The 26,746-nt window shown below is 42.2% G+C and overlaps 4 protein-coding genes and 3 long non-coding RNA genes across 14 annotated transcripts; 3 read left to right on the top strand and 4 right to left on the bottom strand.

Moving 5' to 3' along the window:
• Window positions 1-630: 630 nt before the first annotated feature.
• On the bottom strand, window positions 631-4,047 carry kcnk15 (potassium channel, subfamily K, member 15). Its single transcript, XM_088360845.1, has 2 exons — window positions 3,306-4,047; window positions 631-2,388 (listed from the first exon to the last, which is right to left on the bottom strand). The coding sequence occupies exons 1-2, from the start codon at window positions 3,859-3,861 to the stop codon at window positions 1,394-1,396; spliced, it is 1,551 nt and encodes a 516-aa protein (XP_088216971.1). The 5' UTR covers window positions 3,862-4,047; the 3' UTR covers window positions 631-1,393.
• Window positions 3,272-5,739, top strand: LOC148402217 (uncharacterized). The gene is made up of 2 exons (XR_015854228.1): window positions 3,272-4,955; window positions 5,498-5,739. It is a non-coding gene; the product is annotated as an uncharacterized LOC148402217 (long non-coding RNA).
• A 131-nt stretch (window positions 5,740-5,870) lies between these two features.
• LOC148402216 (uncharacterized) lies at window positions 5,871-6,748 on the bottom strand. Its single transcript, XR_015854227.1, has 2 exons — window positions 6,551-6,748; window positions 5,871-6,310 (listed from the first exon to the last, which is right to left on the bottom strand). It is a non-coding gene; the product is annotated as an uncharacterized LOC148402216 (long non-coding RNA).
• ogfr (opioid growth factor receptor) lies at window positions 6,722-12,767 on the top strand. The gene is made up of 7 exons (XM_088360837.1): window positions 6,722-7,261; window positions 9,267-9,332; window positions 9,414-9,495; window positions 9,575-9,653; window positions 9,779-9,845; window positions 9,931-10,079; window positions 10,172-12,767. Exons 1-7 carry the CDS (start codon window positions 7,154-7,156, stop codon window positions 11,226-11,228), a joined length of 1,608 nt encoding a protein of 535 aa, XP_088216963.1. The 5' UTR covers window positions 6,722-7,153; the 3' UTR covers window positions 11,229-12,767.
• A 143-nt stretch (window positions 12,768-12,910) lies between these two features.
• col9a3 (collagen, type IX, alpha 3) lies at window positions 12,911-22,576 on the top strand. Of its 3 annotated transcripts, XM_088360817.1 has the most exons (33): window positions 12,911-13,244; window positions 13,900-13,968; window positions 14,870-14,905; window positions 15,268-15,339; window positions 15,436-15,489; window positions 16,172-16,207; window positions 16,313-16,336; window positions 16,463-16,516; window positions 16,763-16,816; window positions 16,943-16,984; window positions 17,056-17,112; window positions 17,174-17,227; window positions 17,299-17,352; window positions 17,417-17,470; window positions 17,538-17,591; window positions 17,717-17,770; window positions 17,840-17,893; window positions 17,972-18,025; window positions 18,108-18,161; window positions 18,251-18,295; window positions 18,377-18,430; window positions 18,543-18,596; window positions 18,920-18,973; window positions 19,059-19,130; window positions 19,485-19,520; window positions 19,607-19,651; window positions 19,725-19,757; window positions 20,179-20,325; window positions 20,403-20,457; window positions 20,544-20,726; window positions 21,477-21,554; window positions 21,714-21,945; window positions 22,032-22,576. In XM_088360817.1, exons 1-32 carry the CDS (start codon window positions 13,179-13,181, stop codon window positions 21,896-21,898), a joined length of 2,037 nt encoding a protein of 678 aa, XP_088216943.1. In that variant the 5' UTR covers window positions 12,911-13,178; the 3' UTR covers window positions 21,899-21,945; window positions 22,032-22,576. The 3 variants fall into 3 exon arrangements, with proteins under 3 accessions (XP_088216943.1, XP_088216934.1, XP_088216948.1); XM_088360808.1 differs by having other exon boundaries at window positions 21,714-22,576; XM_088360822.1 differs by lacking the exon at window positions 12,911-13,244 and having other exon boundaries at window positions 13,929-13,968; window positions 16,318-16,336; window positions 21,714-22,576.
• Window positions 16,123-21,241, bottom strand: LOC148402214 (uncharacterized). Its single transcript, XR_015854230.1, has 3 exons — window positions 20,528-21,241; window positions 19,864-19,950; window positions 16,123-16,834 (listed from the first exon to the last, which is right to left on the bottom strand). It is a non-coding gene; the product is annotated as an uncharacterized LOC148402214 (long non-coding RNA).
• Window positions 21,502-25,755, bottom strand: LOC148402212 (uncharacterized). Of its 6 annotated transcripts, none has more exons than XM_088360866.1 (7): window positions 25,427-25,751; window positions 24,797-25,023; window positions 24,177-24,283; window positions 23,652-23,769; window positions 23,269-23,407; window positions 22,894-22,982; window positions 21,502-21,915 (listed from the first exon to the last, which is right to left on the bottom strand). In XM_088360866.1, exons 2-6 carry the CDS (start codon window positions 25,021-25,023, stop codon window positions 22,920-22,922), a joined length of 654 nt encoding a protein of 217 aa, XP_088216992.1. In that variant the 5' UTR covers window positions 25,427-25,751; the 3' UTR covers window positions 21,502-21,915; window positions 22,894-22,919. The 6 variants fall into 6 exon arrangements, 4 of the variants coding, with proteins under 4 accessions (XP_088216992.1, XP_088216987.1, XP_088216985.1 ...); XM_088360861.1 differs by lacking the exon at window positions 21,502-21,915 and adding an exon at window positions 21,993-22,218; XM_088360859.1 differs by lacking the exon at window positions 21,502-21,915 and having other exon boundaries at window positions 21,993-22,982; window positions 25,427-25,750.
• Window positions 25,756-26,746: the final 991 nt, after the last annotated feature.

The following is a 26,746-nucleotide window of genomic DNA, read 5'->3' as shown; positions in this document are numbered from 1 at the left end:
TGAATACTGTTTTCTTGATGCTGAAGTGAATCAGACAGGTGCTGAAATGCACATTATCATCTTTTAGATTAATGGCATTATTTTCCATTCTCTACCATCAAGCCTGAACGATCTATTTAGGTCCATTGATATTTCCTAAATTTGCATTTCTTATGATACTTTGAATTTAAATATATAACATCCTTTCCTAGAGGAGAGTAAACATTCTAATGGGTTCCCAGTACTTCCAAGCTATCCGGTATCATCTCGACTTTTAATATCACATGGTTAGTGATAAGTAATAAAAATAATCATGTGTTAGTATTGAGTGGTTGAAGAAACCTGCCCCACATCCTGAATGAAGGCAATTTTATTCATTCATTCGTTCGTTCGTTCGTTCGTTCATTCATTCATTCGTTCATTCATTCATTCGTTTGTGGATGAAATTTTAGATGGATCAAATTCTAGATGTGCTGGGATTTCATTTCTGGGAAGCTTTTGTACCCCACCAACTGAGCTAGAGCTCTTTTGGGGAGTTTGTGCAATAAAATGTTTTGCAGGGACCCAGTGATATCCTTGCCCTCCCCGCAGGGAAAAAAGTCCTAGCTTTGACCAAAGTAAATAACACTCATAAAAAACATATTACAGTAGTTTTGCTGATGTTGCGCTTTTGTTTAATAAAACAATATAACAAGTCACATCAAATCTCAAGTCAACACCACCAGCTCCCGAAAGTATTTTCCAAGATCTTGGGAGGATTACTGTATCATGCTACATTTTGCATCAGGTATCTACTGCATCCATTAAAGTATAAACCAATGTTTACATTCAAGTGCATGAATGCTAGCGTGAACAAAAAGACCCCCTCCCACACATACACAAACACACACTCACACCACCCCTCTTGATATGTATTACAAAGATATATTAAATTCTCTGAGCAAAAAAGGCACAGCTTTCATTTACTGTGTCCAAGTTCATTAAGGCCTTTTCATTTTTAAAGTACGCACTCATTTGTCAAATCATTAACTACAAACTAACGGCATCCAGTAGGGCAAAGCATGTTTTTTACAGTCTTGAACAGTATTTATAATTCAAGCTTTTTTGAAGTTGTGAAACTCTAAAGAGGCATTAATTACTGTATGTTTTGTCTTGGTTGTCGTGCGAAATGCACGCATCATATAGGGAGCCTTTCTTTGCATTTTGTCATCCTTATTTAGAAGCATGCTACGGGAGACAAAAATGGGGACTCGAAGACATTTCCTATTTTACAGAAGCACTCATGCATCCACATTGTGTGCAATGCACTCCACTGAGCATGCACTCGGAAAACGTGCGACATCATCTTCATTGACAGTCGTGTGCTTTATCAACAAAATCGGTTGTATAAGCAAAAGCGCTTATAAATCGTCCTTCACACTGACATTCTCCTTGTTCGAGGGAACTCCTGGAAGCTACGCCCTGGTGAGTGCGTTGCTCCTGGGGAAGACAGTCCCGTATTGTTCCTGGAGCCCGGGGAGCTGCTGTGGATCCTGTAGGATACTGAGTTGTAGTAGACAGATCTGACATGGTTGCTTTTGCATTGACTGCTGGGGCTATCGCAAATGTCCATGGGGAAGCACACACAGGAGCAGAGCGAGCTGAGGCTCGACTCCGGCTTGCGTTCGTCCGGCGTCACCTCCAAGCGCAGTCTGCAGGGGCTTCCCCCTCGCTCGTGGTTGTCCGCTGACGAGCTGATCAGGTTGGTCCGACTCGTTCCCCCCTCCATCGGCACAAACAGCGGACTCTGGTTGTGACTGTACGCTGTGTTGTGACTGTGCCTTTCCCTGCAGTCGTTCCTGCTCTGCTCGCCCATAGCATGAAGGTGGGAAGCTCCATCTAAAAGGCCTCTGTCTCTCTTCAGGGATGCCCTCTGCTGAGCATCTCTGCGTTCATCTTCACTGTTCATGGTGAGGAAGCGGAGAACCACTAAGTTCAGGAAGGCCCCTATGACTGTAAGTCCTACCAGGATGTACATGAAGCTAAAAACCGCATAGAAGGTTTTCTCCTGGAGGTCCTCCTTTTTCTGCAAGGCCACAAAGTCTCCGAAGCCAATCGTAGTGAGGGTGATGAAGCAGTAGTAGTAAGCGTGGAAGAAGCTCCATCCCTCAAAGTGAGCAAAAGCAGCAGCCCCCACGCACAGTGTACCAATACAAGACAAGAATCCCACAATAACCATGTTCTCCATGGACACCTCTGTATTTTTAAAGCCCAGGCACTTTTTGGTCTTCTGGAGAAGATAGCGCACAAATGTGTTCATCCTCTCTCCCAGGCTCTGGAACATGACCAAAGTCAGAGGAATTCCCAGGACTGCGTAGAACATGCAGAACACCTTTCCTGCGTCTGTGCTTGGTGCTGCGTGACCGTAACCTTCAAATGAGAGGCAGCAGTGAGTTTTGGTAGTGAACTTACATTTTTAAACACTTGCAAAAAAGAACTGAATGTCTTAAGAGGGGTTAAATACTGTGGCAATTTTCATGCATGGTTGGAATTAAGAGCTTGCAGTTGGATCCCCCACCCCCCCCCCCACCCCCCACCCCCCTTTTATAGCACAAATAAGACACAGGTGTCAAACAGGGGGCCTGGGGGGCCAGATGGGTCCACCACATCTTTCCACGGGGCTTATGAAAGCAAATTGTGTGCCGTCTTCAAGTTTCTTGCTAAAATAAACAAAATTACAATTTGTATTCACTTTAGGGCTGTAACAAAGGATTATCTTTAATTGTTCTGTTGATTAGTTTGTTGATGAATCGGATAAAAGACGTTTGTATTCCAAACACCTTGTTGGAACATAAGACATTGTTTCAAATTGGTTGATTTCATAATAAAATCAATACATTTCATAATTATTAGTTATTCATTTCTTGTTGCACCTCTGCTTCGCATTTTTTTTGTTCCAAATCTTTTTACGCAACAAAAATTTAAGAACATTTGGAACAATGACTGGCCTGGCTTCTGATCTCATAACGACTTTATCACTTTGTTATGGGTGTAACATGAGGCGATCATACACTCATTTGGGTTATAACGGTCCTCTAAAGAAAACCATCATAAATAACCATAACTGTGGCCCTTGACAAAAATGAGTTTGACACTTGAGTTTGAACGACTCACGGTTTATGCTACGGTACATTTCTACAACTCAAAATCAATCACAAAAATAAACTTCTCGTTATCAATTAATTTCAATTTAAACTGAGCCTCGGCTTCGCAAAGGCAGTATCACATGACGCGAATTGCGGGTGACATCACAGCAATGCATGATTAAAATGCCAATTCCATCTTACCGATGGTGGTGATTACTGTAATCGCGAAGTAAAAAGAACCGGCAAATTTCCACTGTCTCCCGGCTCGATGGGGCACCGCTTGCAGTACCACCCGCTCGATGTCTAGGTAGTCGTCCTCGGAGAAGAAGTACTTCTTTTTCATCTCGTTGCGCTTCTGCTCCAAGTAGCGCCTGCGGGCGCTTTCCGTCTCCGACTCAAGCGCGTCAAAGACGGCGGCGCCTACCAGCAAGTAGGAGAGCATGCAGAGGATGAGCGACAAGGTCCGGACGTTTTGTTTCTTCATCCTCGGCGCTGGCGTTGTTACAGGTGGGAGCCTGCTGCTCCTCGTCACATTGGTGGTGCAGCCTGTTGCGTGTTTTACATCGACAAGGAGGGGGAGCTGTTGATAATCTTCGCACGGTGATCTGTTAAAGAGCCAAGTGGTCCCAGGTTTCCTCTTCGCATGCGCAAACAAGCACCCGGTAGTGTGTAAAGAGAGCGTGCGTGCTCGTGTTCGTGCGTGAGTGAGTAGCAACAAGTCGGCCCTCTCATCGTGAGGGGCGAACATCAGCACCATGGACAGCAACTTCCTAGTTTGAGCTACGTCGTGAGGTGTCGAGTCGTGTCAGAAAGGCTGCAACCAACGCAGACTGCTGCTTTCCCTGCAAGAACATGGAGTGCTCGTGGCGTGGGGTTAAGACGAATAAAGAAATACATTTTAAATATTTGCTTTTATAATGACGTCAGTGTATTATCACGCATTTTCAGGTTCTCGAAAATTCCGCAAACTAGTCGTCTGAGATGATGTAATAAATAAATGCAATGCTACATTCGCTGGTTCTTTAAATACAGAGACACTAGGATGTTGGTTTCCATGGTTACCTGTTTCAAAAGCAAGTACGGACACGGTGAGTTTGAGGGCGATATTTACCCAGTTTTCAACTATTCAGTATTCCGTACGTATATCGTACACTCCCGTCGAAAAATGTTACAATAAGAACGCCAATATATTAGCTTACAAATATTTGGGACATTTAGAACACATTACTCTTTTTTAGGTGAACAAAACGTATTATAACAGATCGTTATAAAAGAAAATATTAAAGTGAAGTTGCAAATCCTTTACCTCGTGCTGTAACTTGCATCAAGCCTTCTGTGACCCCATGACACCCCCCCAAACCTTAAAACATTCTTACTTTGTGATACCGTTGGAGCCTTCCACCAATCCCCAACAAATAAAATGCATGCACTCTATAGTGTTGACGTCTGACAACTTTGGCCTAATGAAGATTAATCTTTTTTTGCCTCATCAGTACTTGAAACCTTTGTGTGTCTGTGTGCATGCGTGCGTACTTTTTAAGATCAGCGCTGTATCTCAAACTGACAAAAATTTCGCTCGAGTCAGCATTCATTACAAGAATGAATCCGACAGTAAAATGTCTAAATTCGTTCCTAATCTCCAATTAGCACAATCCAATTGGGTCTCTGTAAATTGTTTCAGCTTGCTGTATATTAACAAATGTTTCCCTCCTCATTGAGTAAACAGCGTAAGTGATAAAGCAGCAAGACTAAATAGCTACTCTGACTGTTGAGCCCTCCAGTTTCCACAGCAACCAGGACTAAAAATAGAAACTCACACCAGTGGCCGTCGAAGATGAATTTCCAGTAATGGTAGGTGATTCTATTTATAGTTCTGTATTGTATAAATGCAGCTCACTGGTTCCTGTCCAGCTATGGATAGAATGGGCCAAATCTTTTGTTGAAACCACTAAGTTTGTGAGTTTTTAGCCTTGGTAGATGTATGCATGAAAAAGGGAATCTCATTTTACAGAGGACGTTTTAGAGTCAGATTTAGGGTTTTTAATTTGCATTTTAGGTAAATTAGTTACAAAATCCATGTCTATTTTATCCATGTCTATTTTTGAAAACACGGTCATTATTTACAGTATGAATTTTACTTTGGCTATGATGGGCATACAAAATAATGTCCATGTTCAACAACTTGGGTTCTGCATTTACAGAACTTTTCAATTTGTTTAGAGCCACTTAAAGCCAGGCATAAAGATTTTACCCCAGCCAACAAGCTTGAGTTACTGCATGACATCTCCCTCTACATAGCTTGTATGAAATGTCTCAATATTTAGGGTGTCTCATAAAAATGTACTTTGGCATCTTATGACTCAAGTGTTTGCTTGTTTGCTTTTTCTTTGCAGATCGAACATTGAAGGATGAAATCAAAGTTGAAGCACAAATACCATGAGAATGAGAAATGTCATTGCGAAATGACGTGGTGTCATGAAACAATTCTCATGGTATAAGACAAAATGATTCTTAATAATTGTATTAGTTTGAAATGTATTTTAATAAATACTTGCATGAATTATTCAGTGTTCATAAATTTTTGTGACATGCTATACTTAACTGAAATGTTTCAGAATAAATGTGTGATTCTGTCTTTAAGGTCTATTATTAATTTAAGGTCTATTACTACTTTCTATTCCCAGAACAATTACTTTACATGCCCATCAGATGGATGAACATTTGAAATAAGTGCTTGGATATGCTCACAAAAACAAGTCTTCATAGTTAGCTTGCTCCCTCAATTTATTTTGACTACTTTGCTCTTCTGCTGCTTTTCAAACATATGCTGTTAAACATCATAACACAAAACAGCAGTTCAACTAGTACAAATTCACAGATATTGATATCAAAGAATTAAAATCTGGGGAGGCTTCAGCGGGTGTCAACATTTAGAATGAATATCCTGTAGTAGAACAAGGTAAATAATGCATGACAATACACAATTGTGTAACACGAAACAGTCACTTGACATAGATAGAGTGGAAAACAGGAAACAATGACGGTAAAATGTTATGGTTGAGTAGGATTACAAGATCCAGAGGAGTCCAGATCACCAGATGACATGTGCCATCTCCTGTCAGGTGCAAGTCCCCCTGAATCCGATTCTCGTCGTTGGGGTCTGCTTCAGCATCAGGAAGCCATCAGCTATTTTGAGCCTCGCCGAACTTGTAAAACATTTCCAAAGTCAGAAAAAGTAAACAAACTGGTACTAATTCCAACATAGTTAAGTTAATAATAGTTAACGTTACTTGGGTACAGAAAAATTAGCTCCCGAGCTAGCTACATTCTCTCCTCAACTTCGTCAATTTTATTTTTCAATGCAGCCTGTACTTTCCGTTTCAGACTTTCAAACACACTAATATTTAGAATTCTGTTTGAGTTGTAGGCGTTGTAGGCGTTCGCACCTTTTTTTCGTGGATATTGACAAGTAAAACGTGAGCGGCCCTATTGTGTTTACATGTTAGCAGCAGCGCCTTGAACACGGAAATGACGCAATGATCGATGACGTCATGCCAGCGTATCTGTATCGCGACCTCGTTGACTTTGCAATTAAATCTTTAAATTAAATTTGATTTTGAAGAGTCATAACTTAAAATAAGTCTAAAATAACACTTTGATAAATTTATATAACAACAACTGCCTTCAAAATAGTCGATAATGATGGTTTCTTATAAATTAATTTTATACGCACAAGCCATCATTCGAATGATTGTCCACCACATGGAGCTAAACAGCTTTCTTCCCGCTTATCTTCAACCTCAATAAATGATATGGCCTTTACTGTGTGGGTTGAATAAAACGCCCACTCGAGCACCTGAGGGAAGACGTCACCACCGCCTGGAATGAAAACGAGAGACAGACAGACGATGGGAGATCTGCGAAGAGAGGCTGTCTAGTGCTGTCCTCGGCTAACCTGAGCGATCGTGTCAGTGGAGCTGGATCCATGCACATCTCTATCGGAAAGCAAGCTCGGCTAGCTTTGGGTGGCTTTCGTCGATTTGGCAGTGATGGAGGACGACTGTGTGTGCGAGTACGACTCGACGTGGGACACCGAGAGTGATGGAGAGGAGCCGGCCGGAGATGGTCAACCTCGTCGCTCGAGGACTCTTGTATCGGTTAGTGCGTTTCTAAAACGCGAAGTTAAAACTTGACTTGTCATTGTGAGGCCGCGGTGTTAAATCGGGTGAATTGGCAAAACATTGTTGTTGCTGCATTTGGTGCAACGCAAATATTAGCTGCTATCTTGCTAGTTAGCAAGCTAGGCTAGCAGGCTACTCGAAGATATACTGACTATTCGTTTTGAGCTGGATGTGGCGACATTTGTTCGTAGTTTGTTCTACGGCGGGGAAAATAAATGATGCATAACTGCCGTATCTGCTGAACCAAAAAGTAGATTCAGTAGGGTGACCAGATTTGGGTTTCTGAAAAAGAGGGTACCTTTTTTAGGGGGGGGGGGGGGGTCATTTGTGTCATATGTTATGACACACATAACATGGTGTCTGTATAGCAATTGCATTCATTGGCCCGAATAACACAAAATAACACATATACACACACACAAAAACATATTTACACTAACAAAAACACTGACTACACTATGTGTACGGACATTTTTGAGTGTTATAGTGGCACATTAAATAGGGTGACCAGATTGGGGTTTCTGAAAATGAGGACACCTTTTCATAACACTAACTAGTTTTATTGTGGTACACTAAGTACAAAAAGACAAAAGAAATACTGCCATCGGTGCAGCATTTGAAGAAGAAAAAAGGGCTTCTCTTCAGTCCTCCTCTTGGGTTGGCACCTTTATTTGCCACAGACACGTAAGTGCCTGCCTTGCATGTCAAGCACTCAGCTTCAGAAGGATCATGACCCTGGCGAAAGCACGGGAATTTTTTCATTCAACTCCTCCGCGAACGTGCATTTTCATTTCGACATTGCTTGTAAACACTCGGTGTAGACTGGCCAGCCCACCCTACTTGGTAGCACAGTGACTAGATTTGAGGAGAAGGGCCGGCGTAACTTCTTTGCAGAAAAACCTGGGATTGAGTGAAATGGAACGGAGTGGTAATTCTGTTGACAATGTACTGGACATGTATTATGTTTGAGGCAGTCCAACAAAATCCCGGATGATTTTGAACTCCCCCCCGGACATTTTTCTAGGGCCCAATAGTAGGACATGTCCGGGAAAAAGAGGACGTCTGGTCACCCAAGATTAAGTGGATTCAGTTAGCATGTTTCCTGTTAGGTTACGGATTCTAGTTATTGATCTGACTCCAAATTGTGATCAACACTTAACTCATAAATTGCTATGTCCTAATCCACACACTGGCGCACCTAACAATTTTGCGAGTTCGTTCTGTCAAAGAGAAGACCAGTAGATCAATTAGACCAAATTTACCAATTATTTATTCCTGACAAAGCGCACTAATACAGGCCTGGGTCCCGGGTCCCTCACACTAAAGCTCGTGCGTTTTTGTGACCACCAAAAGACGACACATTCTTCCGGGTTGCCCAGTTTTAAAGAAACACAATATGAATATTAAAGCATGCAAAATATTGTGAGATGATTGGTGGATGGCCATCTCCTCCCCGTCCAGGTGTCGCTGAGGTCAGACGGTTGGGTTTTCCCCTCGAAGCCCGGTCTCATAGACGTGCTGTTGTTCTCGTTCCTCACCGACCTTGAGATTATCTCGTCCGGTACTCCCTGTCTGGGCCTATACACAACACTTCCAAGAAAACAAGTTCATGCAGTTTGCCTGCACATTCTTCGCCCCCCACCAATCCACACGAGCACTCTAATACTAGATATTAATATGATTATAAGTTTAACACAACCTTAAAAAATATGTTTGCAAACTGCCGAAAGCACATTTTCCTTTATTCCTGTTAATATCATACAACAACAAAACAGAAATTTTAATTGGTTCCGTAAAGAAGTAACGAGTTAAAATCTTGCTCTATCTTTGTGTTTTTGTTTTTTTCACTATGTTTACAATTTCTTGCAGTTAGTCAGAAAAACTAACCAGAATTATACTGTACATAATCCGTGATGTTTATCACTCGAAATGTTGGTTAAATGCTTGGTGTGTGTTTATTCACTGCCATGGTGGTTCACAGCGGCATCACCCGCCCAGAAACATGAGGGCAGCAAAGGACATGCAGAACTACAGAAGAGGATACCCTGTAAGTTCTCTACAGTTACCTTCAAATCAATCATCAGACTCTGTGTGGGACTCAAATTATGCGGTTCTGTTTCCCTGTCAGAATCTTGCAGATGACGAGTGCTCGGAGGACAAAATGAACAACTTGCAGTTCTACCTCAATAAATTCCCCTCTGCACCGGATGGTATGTTACTTAAATCAAACCACAATATTCTGGCCAAAGGGTGAACGACACTGACATGTTATTTTCGTACCTGACATAGAGGTCTACATTGAATCCTTTCTCAAAGAGTGGAAAAATGACTACAAAAGGTTGGAGAGAGTCCACTCATACATTCAGTGGTATGTGCAATTTTTCTTTGTATTGCTAGCTAGCGTGCTCGTTGCACATTTAGCATACGTGTGCGGCGGGGTGGCCTTATGCTTTACTCATCAATGTTGAGCATCCGTGTTCTTGCTTTCATCAGGCTGTTCCCTCTCCGGGAACCAGGGGTCAACTACATGGCTTCTGAACTCACCAAGAAGGAGATTGAGGTGAGTGTCTTGTAGTTAAAAGAATCCCACGCTGCTTTAGCTTTGCTTCACCCCCCTTTTTTTTTGCCCTCTTTATTCCTCCCAGGCCTTCAAGAGAAATGAGGATGCCAAAAGGAGATTTGTGGAGTCCTATGAACTCATGTTGGGCTTCTACGGCATCCGCCTGGTTAACAAAGACATTGGTGAAGTGACACGAGCAGAGAATTGGAAAGAGCGCTTCGGGAACCTTGAGCGGTAAAGCTTAAACGTTTTTGTCATGTCACAAAGCGGCCTCCTCTGAAATTTCTGGGTGGTCATTTCAATTCCAACTGTTTCATCTCGCTTAGAAACATGCACAACAACCTGCGCATCACACGCATCCTGAAGAGCTTGGGAGAGCTCGGCTTTGAGCACTATCAGTCCCCGCTGGTGCACTTCTTTCTTGAAGAGACTTTGGTCAAAAAGAACCTCAGTAGTGTCAAACGCAGCGTACTCGACTATTTCCTGTTTGCCGTTCTGGACAAACAAAAGCGCCAGGAGCTTGTGCGCTTCGCCTACCTTCACTTTGAGCCAAAGGATAAATTTGTGTGGTGTCCCAGAAAGATTCAGAAACAATTCCGGAAGGCCGAGAAACGACCCGAAGCCCTCGGAAACGGAGACGGCAAGGATGACATCTGCTCGAGGGCTAAAAGCAAAGATGGTGAAAAAGGGGTTCACCTCAAAGAGGAGGAGCCGGATAATGCCGGCAAGGCGCAGAATCAGACGGAAACAAATCGAGACAAACTCAATCAGCCCGAGATGCCCCCTCACCTAAAAGAAGATCAAACGACGATCAGAAACGGGAATTCCGAGTCCAACGACAACACTTTAGGCAACGGCACTGACTCTATGAATGAAACTGATGAAATGGATCAGTCGCCCAACACCGCCAGTGTCAAAACAGGGCCCGGTGTCGACATTGAGTTCAAAGCTACAAACAGCTCCCTGGAGGCCGGACAGGAACCAGACAACGTCATGCAAACAGACCAAGACTCAAACACGGAGAAACCACCGAAGAAGAAAAGAGAAGATAACTCGCTAATGCAGAGCAACGGTTCCACCGCAGACGCCAGCGCCGGCCAGGCAGAGGGAATGAGTGACGGTGACGCCGCCTTCAGCCAAATGAGCTCGCCTGCTCATACGCCGCTTAAGACTCCAAAACACTCACCTTGCCTCTCATCGGACAGGGAAGAAAAGATCCCACGGACTGATTTTACTCAAGTGCCAGACAAAGAGGACAAAGGGCTGCACGCAAACGGGAGTGCCCGTCAAGCGAGGGATGAACTGACAACTGAGAAGAAGGTGGAGGATGTCGACATGGAGTCCAACCCTTCGGGTTTGGATCCAGATGTGGCTAACACATGAATAGTTCTTCATACTTTAAGCCCAACTGTCCGGTGAATTTGAGTCTGATTGATCGTGAGTAAGGAAGGGCCAAGATTGTTCAGTGTTGAGCGAAAGCGCTACGACCGCAGTCACTGTACATTTGGAAATTGATGTACTGTAAACTCGAGGCTGCGTTCACACTTGCCATTGCAACGGTGCTATGTCACAATACTTCTTGGAAGCATTTTGTGATGTGACAAATGTGTTTAACCTCGCAAACTGAAAATCATAAGTCAGTTCAGTAAATCTTTTTTTTGTTTGTTCTGAGGATGGAAAAATGCCTGCATGAACACCAGCAAAGTGGTAGAAATATGTGAGCATCGGCATGTCATTAATTTTTTATTTTTTTCCTTCCCCAAACTTTATACTGGACCAGCATACGGGACTGCAAGTGTGAACGCAGCTAAAGTCGAGTCGGTCCAAGTACAGAAAACCTCACTTTTGTTAAAATGCATTGCATGAATGACATTTTCATTTATTATTATTTTTTACATTAAGATTTGGTAAACAGACACTTTGAAATCATTGCTGGTTATTCACCACTTAAATGTGCAGCTTCTTTATTTCTTAATTATAATAAATGCTTTTCCTAATATTGGACTGATGCAAATAAAATCTAATGAAATACAAAAAGATTTGCCACACTTTGGGTACCCCTACAAAATAAAAATTCTCCCTTTGGAAATATCACCACGCTAACAGAAACAGTCATTTGAACACTCTTAATATTTACTTTGGAGTCTATAAAAAGCACTGCAGCATTCAGGTTTGTCAAATCTGATTTTGGCACAATAAAGCCGCAAAATATAGTGGGGCTGTATAAAAACAATCAGGCCAACTTGCTCGGCAGGCGCCATCTTGCTACCCATTTTGCAAGTGTACCTAATGAGTCCAGCAAATTAAACAACCGACTGCGTAACAAGTAAATTAAAGCATACATTTGAAAAGAATGAAGTTATGAAAGTAAAATGAATCATAACATTAAAATGACTTCACTACGTTCATTCCATTTCTTGATAGACTATATAAGTCCTGAGCTAAATGCTTTTTCCAGTTGTTTTATTGTCATATCGTTCTACAAGATGTTTTTGCACTGAATTTGGAAGTGTTGTGTTTCCCTTTGCAGGCTGTTTTTGTGTTGACGCTGAACTCAACAATTTCTCCGAGTTATTGTCACCAATGTTATCCTTCGGTAATATTGTTTGCATTCACTCTTGTGGGAATTGGACAACAGAAAACCTTGCCAAAAATGTGATAGACTGCTTGATTGTATCAAAAAATATATGTTTGCCTTTGCGTCAGAAGTGGTCAATCTTAGCTCAAATGTGTATTTTGATTCTTGGTATTTTGGAATCTGTTTGCCAGGGTGCTTGTATTTTTGCCCCTCAACTCTTGCACTTAATTGTGAATAGGATTGATTTAAAACATTAACAAAATACACCTTGAGTTCTTTTTATGTAACTTTTCCTCCAACTGTTTAAGAGCTGAATAAAGATATTTTCTGACACATTGATACAATTGCTATTTGTTTTTGCCGAATGTGGATGCCCTGTTTTGCTCATACTTGAAAGCCATTTAATATTAGAGAAATTGGATCTTCAACGATCAGATGCTCTAGCCCCGCCCACCCGAACGACTGCTGCTCGCCTTTCTCCATCCTCCTCGTCAAGTGTCAAGTCTTCTTTTCTACCTCACTCCCCTCACCCGTCGCAAGTCAAGTCAGACTGAGCTCAGCCCCTTCCTACTTGTCTGGAGGTTCGGGTTGATCGGAGAGCCAAGAGGACGTTATTCGGGAGCTGCGCTCCTTCAGGTGAACGAAGGCTCAGTCGGACTCTCGGGGAGGGGAGCGAGCGAGCCAAGACCAGCGACTGGATTGGAACTTTTTTTTTGTACGCCTGAAACACTTCTTGGGAGAGTGAGCCGGGAGTCATGACGACCTTCTCGGCTCTGTGGGTGCTCTTACTGTGCCAGCTTTTGACGTCCTCTTCAGGCCAGGTAAGGCTTTCATCGGTGCTGCTTCGTTGTTTATCCCCCTCGGAGCTGCAAAATTCAAAATTAGTTCTGCATTTGATTGTTATGACCTAAATATTTATGACAACCAAATACTTACCTGTACAAGTATTCTTCATTTATAGCAAGAAAAGGATTTATTTGGTCGTGATGAGAGCAGGTGCTTGTGGAGTCAGTTAAACTTAAATGTGCAATTTTGGTGCTAATTTCTGGCCAAAAGGAAAGGAGCAAGTTAATTTACTCAGACATGAAATATTTGCTTTTGTAAACTACACAAAATGTAAGGGGTGTATGTAATGTAATGTCATCCCCCTGGTCTTGCATTTGTTTGACAAGTGCATGATATTAATAAGTATCTATTCATTAAATGAATGTGGTGTGCTGTTCCTGGTTCCGTTTTTCTTCAACCTGTGGAATGTACAGGTTGAGGGGAGTTCACACAATACCACCTCTGTTCAGCCCGGTGGACCAATCCAGTCTGAATCGGGGATTTGATGTGTTTTTTTCATTTTGATTTTCATGTCTGCGTGCTTTAGTGACAATAGATGAATGGATGAGTCACATTAACTTCTCATCATTGAAAATAAATTCTGTAGCATGCTGACAGGTTGTTTGATACGTCGTTTACTTTGTATTGCAGAGGCCTGGCCCTCGAGGATCTCCTGGGGCAGCAGGGCCGCCTGGGCCCCCTGGACGGGACGGCATTGATGTGAGTTGACCTTTGTATACAATGTGTGTGTTAGAATACCTCATCTAGTTTTAGCCTGCCCAACACTCTATTTTAATTGTCATAGCCACTATCCCAGTAATCAAACTAGAGCTGTTCAATAGCTCTTTTTTTTTTAATACCTTGAAATGAGGCTGGTATCGGAACCAGGACCTGGTATTGGTACTCGCCCTTAAATCAAACAAAACATTTTTGTCAGTTTCCTGACAGGCTCTTCAAATATATTTAAAAAAAAAACTTTCTATAATATGAGTTTTAAAGTATACATCCCACGTAAGCTTGATACTTCCTAGTCCTGTTTTGCACTTTTTCAAGACGCATTTTCTTGCTCTTAAACATTTTGTTACTGTGGCCCCGCCCACAGCCCCGCCCACAATTATTTCATGCCAATAATGGCAGGCGGTGTGCATTGATTTACTTTATGGACAACTTCTGTCAAAGTTGTATTGAAGTTGCCACTTCCAGTTGCCACTTAACTGTAAAATTCTCCGTAACCTGAAGTTGTGCACAGTGCTGTACACTACACACATTGATTATTGGCGCAAAGCGCTGTCTGTGAATGTGCCCTTGTGGGGCAATGTGAGAGTATTTTATTTGTAGATATTTTGGTTCCAGCAGTCGGGTGAAGGCACACAGAGGGTCTATTCATACATTCCCCAGCTGTGTGCGAGCATCCAGAGTTTCAAGTCACACCTCCTCCACTGCCCCTTCAACCCCCTCCATCAAAACCAGCGGAGGGGTTTGATCACATGACCATTTATAGCTTTGTTTGTTCTTCCCCAAAACATATAGAAATTTAACATTATGCATTCTGTACAAAGGCTTTTTTTCCAAATGTAAAAAAATGCATAATTTATTTAGCTGATATGTCTCCTAATTACAGGGTAAGCCCGGACCTCCCGGCATGGCAGGCAAACCTGTGAGTATTTGTTATCAAATGTGTATTTTACATGTAACGTGTAGTTCTTGGTTCTTCTCTTGTCTGTTTGAATCTCCAGAATAAATTGTAAGAATTAATTAATTAATTAATCAATTAATTAAATAAATAAAATAAAAAATTATATATATATATATATATATATATATATATATATATATATATATATATATATATATATATATATACGTATATATATATTTATGATTTCAGATTTGAGGTTTTTGTGCTGTATAATTTAAGCTGTAATGGAAACAGTATATCTAAATCTTTGATTTTACATCACCCCTATTTAGTAAAACGGACAAATATTTTTGTCAACTATGTTTTCTATGTTTTTGCAGGGCCCCAAAGGAAAATCAGGACTACCAGGAGTGGCAGGAAAACTAGGATTGCCAGGACTTCCGGGAGTGGACGTATGTTGTCCTCTTGAATCACTTCTTATTTACTTCTCAAGAATACATAATATCCCAAGAGAGCATGCAAAATGATGAAATCCATCTTTTCTTCAGGGTCTGACTGGTCCTGATGGTCCCGCAGGGAAGGAAGGACCTCCAGGGGAGGCAGTAAGTCTGGCTTGTTGGTTGGTGATACATTGCAAGGATGAATTCAGATCAGTTATGGTCCAAATAGTATATAGGTAGGATTTATCAGGATAGAGGTCTGTTTCCTGCCCACATGCCCTCTGCCAAGCTCGATTTGTCAAGCAGGCTCTGCCTCGTGGTCTGAACACTTTTAATGAGGGATCAGAATCAGCTTTATTTCTCTAATCCGGCCCGGAATGTGAACCCCTCCCATCACTCTAAGAGACTGAGGGTGAGGAACCCATCGAGGCTCTGTATTTCCTAATTATACTTGCACATTATGAATGTTCAAAAGAACAATCCGAGTTCAGGAAAATGCTCCAAGTCTGCTTTCAAACACTTATTTAGCAAACCACAAGAGCATGTTGGTCACGTACGCAAATCTACATCACAACAAAGCAAACAAGGGCAACTGAAGTAGCATCGCATCCGTTTGTGAGGAATGCAGCCAATAAGCAAAGTGTAACATCCCTGTGATTATTTGGACATTTGCCTTCACAAATACAGCTGGGAGAAGATTAAATGAAGAGTTAGAGAGTTTGTTTTTTGCCACTGATATGGGGTTATCCTGTTTTATATTATTTTAAGACCCTAGCATCATTTTACTCTTACTATTTGGTCACAATTTCAAGTGGCTGATCACACTTGATGTGTCTCTCCACAGGGAGACCCCGGACCTCCTGGGCCACCTGGACCTGCTGTAAGTAGCCCAACATAACATCGAACAGGACTTCAGTCAGCATGCCCTGGCTGACACATTTTGAAGCAGAACTTGCGCCGGTAATACTTCTTATATTTTCCGTAGGGCAGAGGGAGATCGGGAGCTCCAGTGAGTATAAAAGCATTTTAATACTCTCGTCAGGTTTCGGGACTTTATTTGTTTGAATCCTGGAAGAATGAACTCACTGCTTGTCCTCTGTTGAAAGATGACACATTTGATGTGTTTTGTTTTTAGGGTTTACCCGGGACCAATGGGTTGCCCGGTGGAGTCGGACCTCAGGGTCCTGTGGTGAGTGTCTATCCGATATGACTAATTTGATATGAGGTGATCTTCCACTACGCCAGGGATGTAACAAATCAATTTAAACTGCTTTAAATATACAATGATTTAAAAAAAAAAAAAGAAAATGATGGATTAGCAATGCTTTGTTAACTGTTTTCAGAAGATCACAATGGTGATGTATTGTAAAAAATAAATAAATAATTACCTCTAGTGACTACACAAAGGTGACTGTAATTTCCCTTGTCTCACCAGGGTGCTGAGGGTCTTCCAGGCCTTCCAGGACCTCCTGGTCCTGACGGGCCACCTGTAAGTGCAACTTTCATCCTATGTGAGAAAACATTGCGGCTATTTGCATACCTTTCCACTTTTTGGGAGTTTGTCAATCAATGATTGATTGGTCAAGCACATGCATGAAAAGACATTTTTTCTTAGGGTCTTCCTGGTACTCTCCAAGATCTCACTGGTGACCTTCTGGTAAGTAATCAGTGATGCACCTGAATGAGTTGCCTCAAGAATGGAAAACTCAGTGTTTTTTTTGTCAACAGTGTCCTGCCATCTGCCCCCCTGGTCCTCCTGGTCCTCCAGGGATGCCAGGATTTAAGGTGAGTATTTATATTGAGAAGAATTGCAACACGGCATTGAATATTGGGACTCTTCTTCTAGGGTCACACGGGCCATAAAGGAGATAAGGGAGAAGTTGGGAAAGATGGAGAGAAGGTGAGTATATGACATACGGCACACAGATGGTGCCGCTTTGTTGGTTTACTCAGTGTCTTGTTTGTCTTCAGGGTGACGCTGGTCCTCCAGGTCCCCCAGGTTTTCCAGGAACAGTCGGCCTACAGGTAAGGTCATTTCAGAGGATTCTCGATGGTGACTGTCTCATAATGCTGCATGGATATTTTTCAGGGCCCACGTGGTCTGAGAGGTTTGCCAGGTCCTATGGGACCTGTGGGAGACAGAGTAAGAAACAGCGCCGCATCAGCTTCGTGTGTGTTCTCTTTGGCCTTATGCTCTCGTTTGTGCGTAGGGTCTGCCGGGGTTCAGAGGCAAACCTGGCATCGCCGGCCTCATCGGAAAGACAGTGAGTCTCTCTTTAGCTATGAAACACTTTGGAATTTTTTAAATATTTAGCTAATAAGCTACAGCCACAAGTCAACATCGGTCCCATCAATAAATAGCTGCTTGTGTTTCATCTGATTCTTCCAGGGCGATACTGGAGAAAGGGGTCCTCAGGGTTTCAGAGGTCCCAAAGGAGAAATTGTAAGCCAAAAATTTGGTGCAGAGGCTTTTGTAAATATCACATAGTAAATCCGCACGTGCTTCGAACAGGGTAAAATTGGTCCGAAAGGAGCCGTCGGTGGTGCCGGGCCCAAAGGCGAGCCCGTAAGTGAGCGCCTGATGAAAATGCTTACTTACGTGCTCAATAAAAGAAGAGCAAGGAAATATCTGATTTGATCACAGGGAATTTCTGGCAGAGATGGCAAAGATGGCACACCGGGCATGGATGGCGAGAAGGTACAGTTTGGGCCTCTTGTGATCTTAGCAAACCACGATCCGATTGAAGCTGATCTTACAGTCACAGTTTGTGTTTGGCTAGGGCGATGCCGGGCGACACGGGGTAGTTGGAGAAAAAGGACCAAATGGACTTCCTGTAAGTCACAGTTACATTTGGGTGTGCGTGTCCTCCGTCCAATAATTGACAAGAAAACAAGTTCGCTGGGAATACATTTTCCTCCACAGGGTCTACAAGGAAAGGCTGGTAGCAAAGGATCCAAAGGAGAAGTTGTAAGTTTTAAAACAAATGCAAGCTGACAAAAGCTGAGCATTAGCCAGAACCATGCAAACAAAATTTTCCTCTGTCACCAGGGTGACCCAGGAAAGGCCGGGGAGACGGGACCCTCTGGAGAGCCAGGTATTCCTGTATGTATCTGGTGGGCGGCCGGGCAGTTACTGAGTCTCTCCGACGTGTTGATAATTTCAAGTTTGAACAAGCCAGCATCCGGTTTCTCAAGCCGTTCATGTTCTCCCACAGGGTGACATCGGCGTACCGGGAGAGAGAGGCATAGGAGGACCCAGAGGAGTGGCTGTGAGTTTGTGCCAATACGTCCAGTCGCACAACATCCAAACTCACTAAGACTATGCAGCATTGTCAAATTTTGTAAACGCAAGTTAGTGAGCTGCACTGCTGCAGGTTGAGAAGTATGCGACTGTGGAGTCTGTACAAATAGATGGCCAGGCACTGTAGGAGGTATTCACACCGGTGAATCCTTGGACAAACAAGTCTTTGTGCCGGGCCACGGGAGAGGAAAAAAAAAAAGATACAAACGACATCCATAGCGCATTTTGTCCTATTCACCATTTTGATTCCAACATTAGCATTAGTTAGTAAGCTCTACGTTTTTCCCACAGGGAGGCATTGGACCTGCAGGCAACCAAGGACCTCAGGGAGTGAAAGGTTTCCAGGTCATTGCAAACCCTATGTCAGTTTTTTGTTGCTATTGCTAAAATTAACATTAGCAGTCATTTTACAGAATTTCATGTCCCGCAGGGCATCCCAGGAACTTTGGGGGATCCAGGTCTTCCAGGTCCAACAGGAATCCGAGGAGGGTTTGGTGAAAGAGTGAGTCCTTCGCACACCCTCGGTCAACATCAGAAGCAATACAGATCTCAATAATACAGATCTCTTTGCAAAATATCAGGGATGTCAATACCCAGGCCATCCCCACCTTAGTGGATGCGGAATAAAGTAGAAGTGTTGCCCAGATAGAGTTAAAAAAACCAAGTCATCCTCTGCCAAGAAGCACAGAACAAAGATGGTCTTTATATCGCTTCCCCTTCCCCACAACCTGCCCACCTCACTGTCGCAGCAATAACCACCCACCCCGTCCCCGCCCTACCTTCTTGCACAAATGTCTCAACATTGCTCTCATTTATGTTCTGCCCACCCCCACCACTCCCCCACCCAATCTCACAGGGGCCGGTTGGAGCTTCGGGAGCCAAGGGAGACATGGTACATATTTCTGTCAAAGTTCAAACTTTGTGTTGATCTACTGTGTTGTTAGGACAAACATATGTGATGTTGTGTTGTAATCATAGGGTGTAGCAGGAAGCGACGGTTTGCCTGGAGAAAACGGAGAACCGGTAAGTATCCTCGTCAAATGTTTGCCATAATTATTAGAAGGGTGCTTATTGCTGGTTTCTCTTTTATTTCCAGGGTCATTTTGGACCAGCTGGACAAAAAGGACAGGTGGGCAACATTTGTTTGTATGTCGATAATATGTCCAACCAACCTTCACACCCCAATAGATCTGATGACATGACAGTACGTGTTATTTTCCCGGTCTGCCGATTACCTTATTGTCATGTATGCAGCCAGTGCCTCACATTCCAGGTTTAATGGGATTAATTAGAGACAAGCATCGTTTCTTCAGCATCGTTGACTGCCTAAGTGGCACAAGAAAGACATGAGTAGCAAGAAGGTGCAGAACAATTTGTGTAATTACAAGCACAGCTTTGATGAGTTTCATGCTCCTACATTCTTTGATTTTTTTTTTTTTGTTTGTTAAAAAAAGCGGCGTGTGATGTATTTTCAGATATTTTTAGATCCTGCTTATATTAGCACTAGATGTGAAAAAAGGTTATTTTATTGATGTATTATTCTTAAACAGGCAGGGAAACGAGGAGAGCTGGGACCTAAAGGTGTCTTTGGGCCACAAGGAGAACTTGGGGCAAGAGGGCCCCCGGGAAAACCAGGACTAATGGGCTTCCAGGGAGAACAAGGTCTTCCTGGAATCGCTGGAAAGACAGGTGTACCTGTAAGTGCTTGATTTTGAAGCTCACCAAACTAAATGTTTCACTTACTCTCTAAATTAATCTTACTCTTGTGTTTCAGGGTAAACTCGCGAGTGAACAGCATATCAGAGAGTTGTGCGGCTCGATGATCGATGGTGAAGATCTACGCTCACATTTTTTCTGGTGTTGAAAGAAATCTAAGATGGTAATTGACTGTGTGATGACTTGCCACACCCCGCAGATCAGATTGCACAACTGGCCGCCAATCTTCGCAGACCTCTGGCCCCAGGGATGGTCGGCCGGCCGGGACCAGCCGGACCTCCAGGACAGCCGGGATCAGCCGGCTCCATTGGCCACCCAGGTTCCCGTGGACCTCCAGGATACAGAGGCCTGCCAGGAGAACTTGGAGATCCTGGTACCAGAGGTATGGCGGTATTAAAACTTATACAGCATCTGTATGCTGAACAGGAGAAACAATTAAATACAAAATGAAAAGCTCACAAAAGACACAGCTAGCGGCAAAGTGCAAGGTTGGCCATATTTGGCGCTGGTTGCTAAGCGACCAACCAGCAAATAGTTTGAATGTTTTTTTTCGCTGTTACAACAGAAAGCCCTGGCTATGCTTAGAATGAAGAGGAGAGAATAAACAACAGTTAAAGGGAATGGTAACATCTGATTGTAAAGGCACAGCAGGATCTGGGGGAGCTTAGAGTCAACTGTGAGCTACAATCTTATAAAGACTAGTACTTAAATGTGCACTTGACAATGAGCAGGGAGCAGTTTCAGAGCCTGTTGGAGAGAGAGTTGGCTGGATCGCAATTTGCTTTCTGACTTCCCTAGATGGTACTCTCTGTTCAACATTGGACTGCAAGTACATTCACTTGCCATTTCTTAAACCCCTCTCTGTAAACCAACAGCACCATCTGGAGGAGCAAAAAAAAAAAAAAACCCAGCAATTACTTGCTGTCACTTTATCACCAAATGTTATAACAGCATGCAATCCCCAAATTTAAAATGTTTCATTTTGGGCACTATGCAGTTGTGTCATGGCAGTACATGCACAAGAATTTGGTTACTACACTGTCAGTGCAGTGTGAATCAACCTGATCATTGAAATACCGAAATAATGATCCTCCTGTAAATGATCAACAAGAACAATCTTTTATGACAACAGGTGACGTTGGTGAGCAGGGTGATAAGGGACCCATTGGCAAAGGAATCGAGGGCCCCGTTGGAGACCAAGGAGACCAAGGTACAGTATGTGGCCTGACATTTCAGCCCTGGTACCTCATGGCAACAGTGGAAAGGAAAATTTGTAGTTGGTGGCACATGTTCATATTCAGCTGAGGTTGGGCCACAACCAAATACAACAAGACTTGTCTTTGTCACAATAACTGTATACTTCTCACAGGTCTTCCCGGAGTCCCGGGAATTGTTAAAGATGGCCGTGATGGGTCTCCTGGAGATCCAGGTGAGCCTGGAGAACATGGCAGGGTAGGTAGGACTGGGCACCAAGGACCTCCTGGAATCTGTGACACGTCAGCCTGTCAGGGAGCGTCAGTTGCGGAGAAATCATCTAGCCGTAAAAACTATTAAACCTCGCTTCCTGCCACCTGTTTCCATCCCAACCAACAACAAAAAAGGTGGGGAGAAAAAAGGGAGGAAAGGATGGAATTAATGACGAGGGTGGTCACAAAAATCTCCTTTATTTGAATCCGCATATCACAAGTTGGAAGGAAAACATCGACAAGTGTGACATTTTCGAAGGAACGGATGAACGTCCGACATGTGACAAGAACAGCAACCGAGAGCCCCCCCCCCTCAGAAATCCGGCTATCATCCAGAAGTAAGATGGCTGAATGGACAAACGTGCTCGAGAACACCAGCAATCGCTCCAAATATTTTCAGATTCTGAACTAAAAAAGAATGAGTGCTTTGTTAATAAAACCCTTGTACATGTTGTCCTTGCCCCCACTTCTATGGTCAACTCTGACAATAGAGAAATCCCACCCCACACACACACACATACCCCCAGCTGTTATGTTTTTTATTAGTATTATTAATTTTGTTTCGTAACATTTGAAGTTGAATCTTTAGAATCAAATGCCAAATGAAACTTGTGGATGACGAAATCAGACTTTGTAAAATAAATTCAGAAACCTTAGGTGCAGTTCTTTTCCCTTTTTTTTGACGTTGGATTCTACAATGACCACATCCACTATGTACTAGCAGTGCTGTAACTTTTACAAAAACAATTAAACGCTATTTATTATTTGTGGGTGACTGTTGTATGTACGCTTGATAGATGATACAGCGACATGTTGTAAGAAAGAACAAATAAAGCCACTTTTCAGTAAATCCTTACTCTTCTCTACATATGGAGTGGAAGCTGTACACGGATTAATGTATGACTGAAAACAACAAGTGGGAACATTTTCAAAAGACAATGTGTCAAAATTCACAAACAGTCAAGTGAAGAACAGTGAAGATACCTGCAGATATGCAACAATGATCAACTTATTGAACAAATGTCCCATTTGATCACGACGGGATTGAAAGAACGCAAGACAAAGTGTTTGAAGGTCACTGACCTATTCCAAGTGGAACACTCACTGTCTCACTCACTCCGGTACTGGCTTTCAGGGCAGCTTGATTTCTGACAAGCAAACCTATAAAAATCCTGAGAAGGGTGTCAGATAACAACAGGTAGTTAAAAAAATAATAATAATACTGTCACATTGAACTAGATTGCAGTTGTTAGGGTTTGGTTCTAAAAGCAGATTTGTGGTATATACTGTGGACAAAGAATACATTTGGAGCTTGGTGGCTTCTGGGAACGGCTGAGGTGCCCTATGGCAAGACTTGCCTGCTTCCTTGAAACCGCAGCCTCCTATTTAAAAAAAAAAAACACTTCCCCACAATCCCCTGACAACTGTCTGTTTACATTTGCTGGAGGCATCACTCACATTTTCAATGTTGGCATATGTAGCCCTGATGTATTTGAGAAAGGCACAGGTGTGCTTCAGTGTGGAGATGGTGTCCGTGTCGGTTTTACAGAACGGCACCAAAAGGTTCAACTCGTCACACAATGAACGGATCTTCTTCCTGCGAGAAAGCAGAGGCAGTGCGTAATGCAAAGTGTAAGTATCGGCACTTGAGCACATTTGTGTCACCTCGAGATATCTAACTCATTTAACACATTCACTGCCATTGACATCTTTGGATGTCAAAGCTCGATTTTAATTGGACTGGCACTGAATGGGTAACTCCATCACGAACTATGATAGGAGGCACAGACAATCTATCATTGTAAAGAAAATGCTTGGAGAATCTCATGAGTTGCACCAACCGGCGCTCTCTCTCTCTGCAGTTGTGTCTCTCCTTTTTGTGTGATGTCCTCTTGGTGCTGCTCTTTTGCACTTGAGAGTGGTGGCCAACTCTCTGGTAGCCAGCACTTTTCTTGTTCTCTGTAATATACACCAAGGGTTAAAGTTAAAGTAATATTGATTTGTTTTTTCATTGCACTTTTGTAGTAAATATATTTACATGGTGTATTTAACAACCACCACAATATATTGGGTACAATTCAAGGCAGGAAAATATGGTCTTCAAATGAAATTGGATTTTTTTTTTCCCCACATGGATTTGTTTTAAATCACAGCCCCACCCTTCATGTTTAAATAAATAGAACATCACAAAAAATTGCTTCAAAAGTTGAATAGTATGTCACAGCATATTGACTGTTGAACAAGATGACATACAAAGGGTTTGGACAATTTTAAATTAAAAAGTCATTGTACCTCTAAAACAATACTTTAATAAACCCTAGTAGGAATGTAATGGGAACAAACGACTGATAGATTTGCTAGATCACCTGTAATTTGAATGGGATTTGTCATATTGGAGTCCATCCAGCACTGTGTAAAAGGATCTTCTCCAGAATTCTGCCCCTCAAAAGACCACTGGTCTGTACTCGCCAAACTGAAACACAACACATGTCATGGATGGAATGGAGCAGGGTGACCAAAAGCATCTTGAACCAGATTATTGGAGAAAACAAACTAACAGACTCGGCAAACTGACATGACTTAACAAAACAATAACTAGACTGACTGACCGGAACGTGAGACAAGAAAACAACAGGACATGGAGACATCAAGACATAATGACAACAAACGTGACGACAATGATCCGAAAGGGAGTGAGGGGCAGACAGGACTTAAATAGACGACAGGTAACAAGAGGTAGGTGGGAATGATCACACTGATCATGGGCACACAGGAGGGGAGGGGCGAGCACACAGGCACACGGACAGAAATATGCACATAACCGGGGGGGACGAGATGTGACAACACAAGCAGGATGAAAAGGGCTCTTTGGTGAATGTTCATACTGTCTTAACTTGGTACATTCATTAAAGATATCAATTTATATTTGTATTATTTCTATTCTATACTCAAAGTTATGTTTACATAATTAGATAGGGTGTCAGACCTTTTTTCCAGAGCCGATGATGGACACGGTTGCCTCTGAGATTTTTTGTCCCCATTTGCAGACAATATGGCGTCGGTTTTGTATTCTGTCTGCAATTTGGGCTGACCAAAATTTGAGGGGGCATGGCTATGCATGGAACAAGCATTGTTAAGCACCTCAGGGTAGTTCCACCCATGGCCTTGGTCCGCCATAATCAAATCAAACAGCTGCATTTCAGATGGCTCCATCTGAATCCAAATCACAACGTGGTGGAGATTTAGAGATGTATTTTGAAGAACAGACAATAAAAGTTAAGTCATTTAATGTAATTTTAATTCAAATGTTACCTGCTCCAAATTAGCCGTGCCTTGGCTCGCCAAACGTCCCGTTTAAGGAGTCACTCGGTGTTAATGATCAAATCTCTCATTTACTCGTGAAAACGAGATTACTTTTCAAGTCAACACTTTAACTAATGATTATAATTTAGGGACGCCTGTCATGAACGTCTATCTTTTTAGCTTCACTTTATATTACGTATATGTGTGGGCAGCAACTTCATATTAGGCCGCCAGTTACCGTACAACACTAAACAACTACCTCACATCAAAAGAGACAAATTTAAAAACCATTAACAAGTCATTAATTACTTACTTCTCCAGTCTCCACTTCGACAACCTTTTCAAATTTGTAAACTTCGTAGCGTCAGTTTGGTGTAAAAAAAACAAACAAAAAAAACCGATACAGCTTCGAATCGTTTAAATTTGGAACGCATTCACTCAAAAAAAAAATGTTTATCGTCGTATCTGCGGTGTGCTCTTATAACCTGTAGAAATAATAGTAACAAAGACTAATTTTTAAACCAATCAATATAACTGTGCATTACAAACCAGTGTGCAATTTTAAAAAACTTAAATCTAAATCACAGTTGCAGAGATTGGTTTAATTGCATTCATGGTCTTCAAAGCAAAATAATTCCATCTCATTTCGACGTTCACGTCATTAAGTGCTGGAATGCTGTCGCCCCCTTGTGGTAAATCGTACTAAGTGCACATGGTTGACTCACTGAAGCATCCCGTTATCTTCACTTGTAGTTCTTTTCTCTCCATTGAAAAGTAGACCCCGTCTTATCCTATTCGTACAATGCCCAATTCCAAAGAAGTTGGGACATTGTGTAAAACATAAAAGTAGAATACAAATATGTAACTAAAAATACTACAAGGACAAGTTCAAAAACATTATCTGAACTGCTTATTCTCACGAGGGGTCACGGTCGTATGTATTTATGTATGTGTTTATTTATGATTCACTTACTTATTGATGTACTTAACAATCATTCACTTATTTTGAATTTGATGCTTGCACAACGTCCCCAAAAAGTTGGGTCAGAACGATTGCGGCTGTGTTACATCACCTGCTTTTTAACAACACTCAATGACCATTTGGGAACTGAGAGAAAATGTTGAAGCTTTGTAGGTGGAATTATTTTCCATTGATGCTTAATGTAGAAACTTAAGTTGCTGAACAATCCAGAGTCTCTGTTAGTGTACTTTGCGTTTCATAATGTAAAACCCAAACAACCCCTGACAAAACACACATATCGGGGTCAAGCCAAATCAGGACACTGTGCCTGCAGAACTCAACTCAGAGGCTTTTATTGCCCCAGCCAAGCTTTTCTGGAATGTGTTGCAGGCATCAAATTAAAAATTAAACAATAGTTTTGAGGAAAAAAAAATAGGACAATAGGTTGTATAATGGAAATCTTTGTATTCTGTCTATTTTTTACATTACCTTACTCTATTGAAATTAGGATTTTGGGTGTTTTGCCGTACCATTTTGTCAATAACAGATTTATTCTATTCCTTTAGAGTATTTAGCAGGTTGTGTTTAATGTCTAGAATATTCAATAGGCGTTGTAGGATAAAAAAATGTATATATATTTCCATTTTCAATATCACTTTTTCCCATTAATTA

The sequence above is a fragment of the Syngnathus floridae genome, chromosome 2 (assembly GCF_059516105.1).
Source record: "Syngnathus floridae isolate MCC-2025c chromosome 2, RoL_Sflo_1.0, whole genome shotgun sequence".
NCBI classification, from domain to species: Eukaryota; Metazoa; Chordata; class Actinopteri; order Syngnathiformes; family Syngnathidae; genus Syngnathus; species Syngnathus floridae.
Note: the sequence above shows the minus strand (reverse complement) of the source record. Positions and strands in the feature narration are given on the sequence as shown.

Excerpts from the sequence above, each read along its gene's own strand:
- kcnk15 (XM_088360845.1), bottom strand. The coding sequence starts at position 3,861 with ATGGTGCTGATGTTCGCCCCTCACGATGAGAGGGCCGACTTGTTGCTA. Across the intron at positions 2,389-3,305 it reads TACAGTAATCACCACCATCG|GTTACGGTCACGCAGCACCA; the intron begins GTAAGATGGAAT and ends TCTCATTTGAAG.
- ogfr (XM_088360837.1), top strand. The coding sequence starts at position 7,154 with ATGGAGGACGACTGTGTGTGCGAGTACGACTCGACGTGGGACACCGAG. Across the intron at positions 9,654-9,778 it reads GTCCACTCATACATTCAGTG|GCTGTTCCCTCTCCGGGAAC; the intron begins GTATGTGCAATT and ends TGCTTTCATCAG. Across the intron at positions 10,080-10,171 it reads CGCTTCGGGAACCTTGAGCG|AAACATGCACAACAACCTGC; the intron begins GTAAAGCTTAAA and ends CATCTCGCTTAG.
- col9a3 (XM_088360817.1), top strand. The coding sequence starts at position 13,179 with ATGACGACCTTCTCGGCTCTGTGGGTGCTCTTACTGTGCCAGCTTTTG. Across the intron at positions 15,340-15,435 it reads CAGGACTTCCGGGAGTGGAC|GGTCTGACTGGTCCTGATGG; the intron begins GTATGTTGTCCT and ends TCTTTTCTTCAG. Across the intron at positions 17,771-17,839 it reads GAGGTCCCAAAGGAGAAATT|GGTAAAATTGGTCCGAAAGG; the intron begins GTAAGCCAAAAA and ends TGCTTCGAACAG.
- LOC148402212 (XM_088360856.1), bottom strand. The coding sequence starts at position 25,023 with ATGGAGCCATCTGAAATGCAGCTGTTTGATTTGATTATGGCGGACCAA. Across the intron at positions 23,408-23,651 it reads TGCAGAGAGAGAGAGCGCCG|GAAGAAGATCCGTTCATTGT; the intron begins GTTGGTGCAACT and ends GCTTTCTCGCAG. Across the intron at positions 23,193-23,268 it reads CATATGCCAACATTGAAAAT|GAGGCTGCGGTTTCAAGGAA; the intron begins GTGAGTGATGCC and ends TTTTTTAAATAG.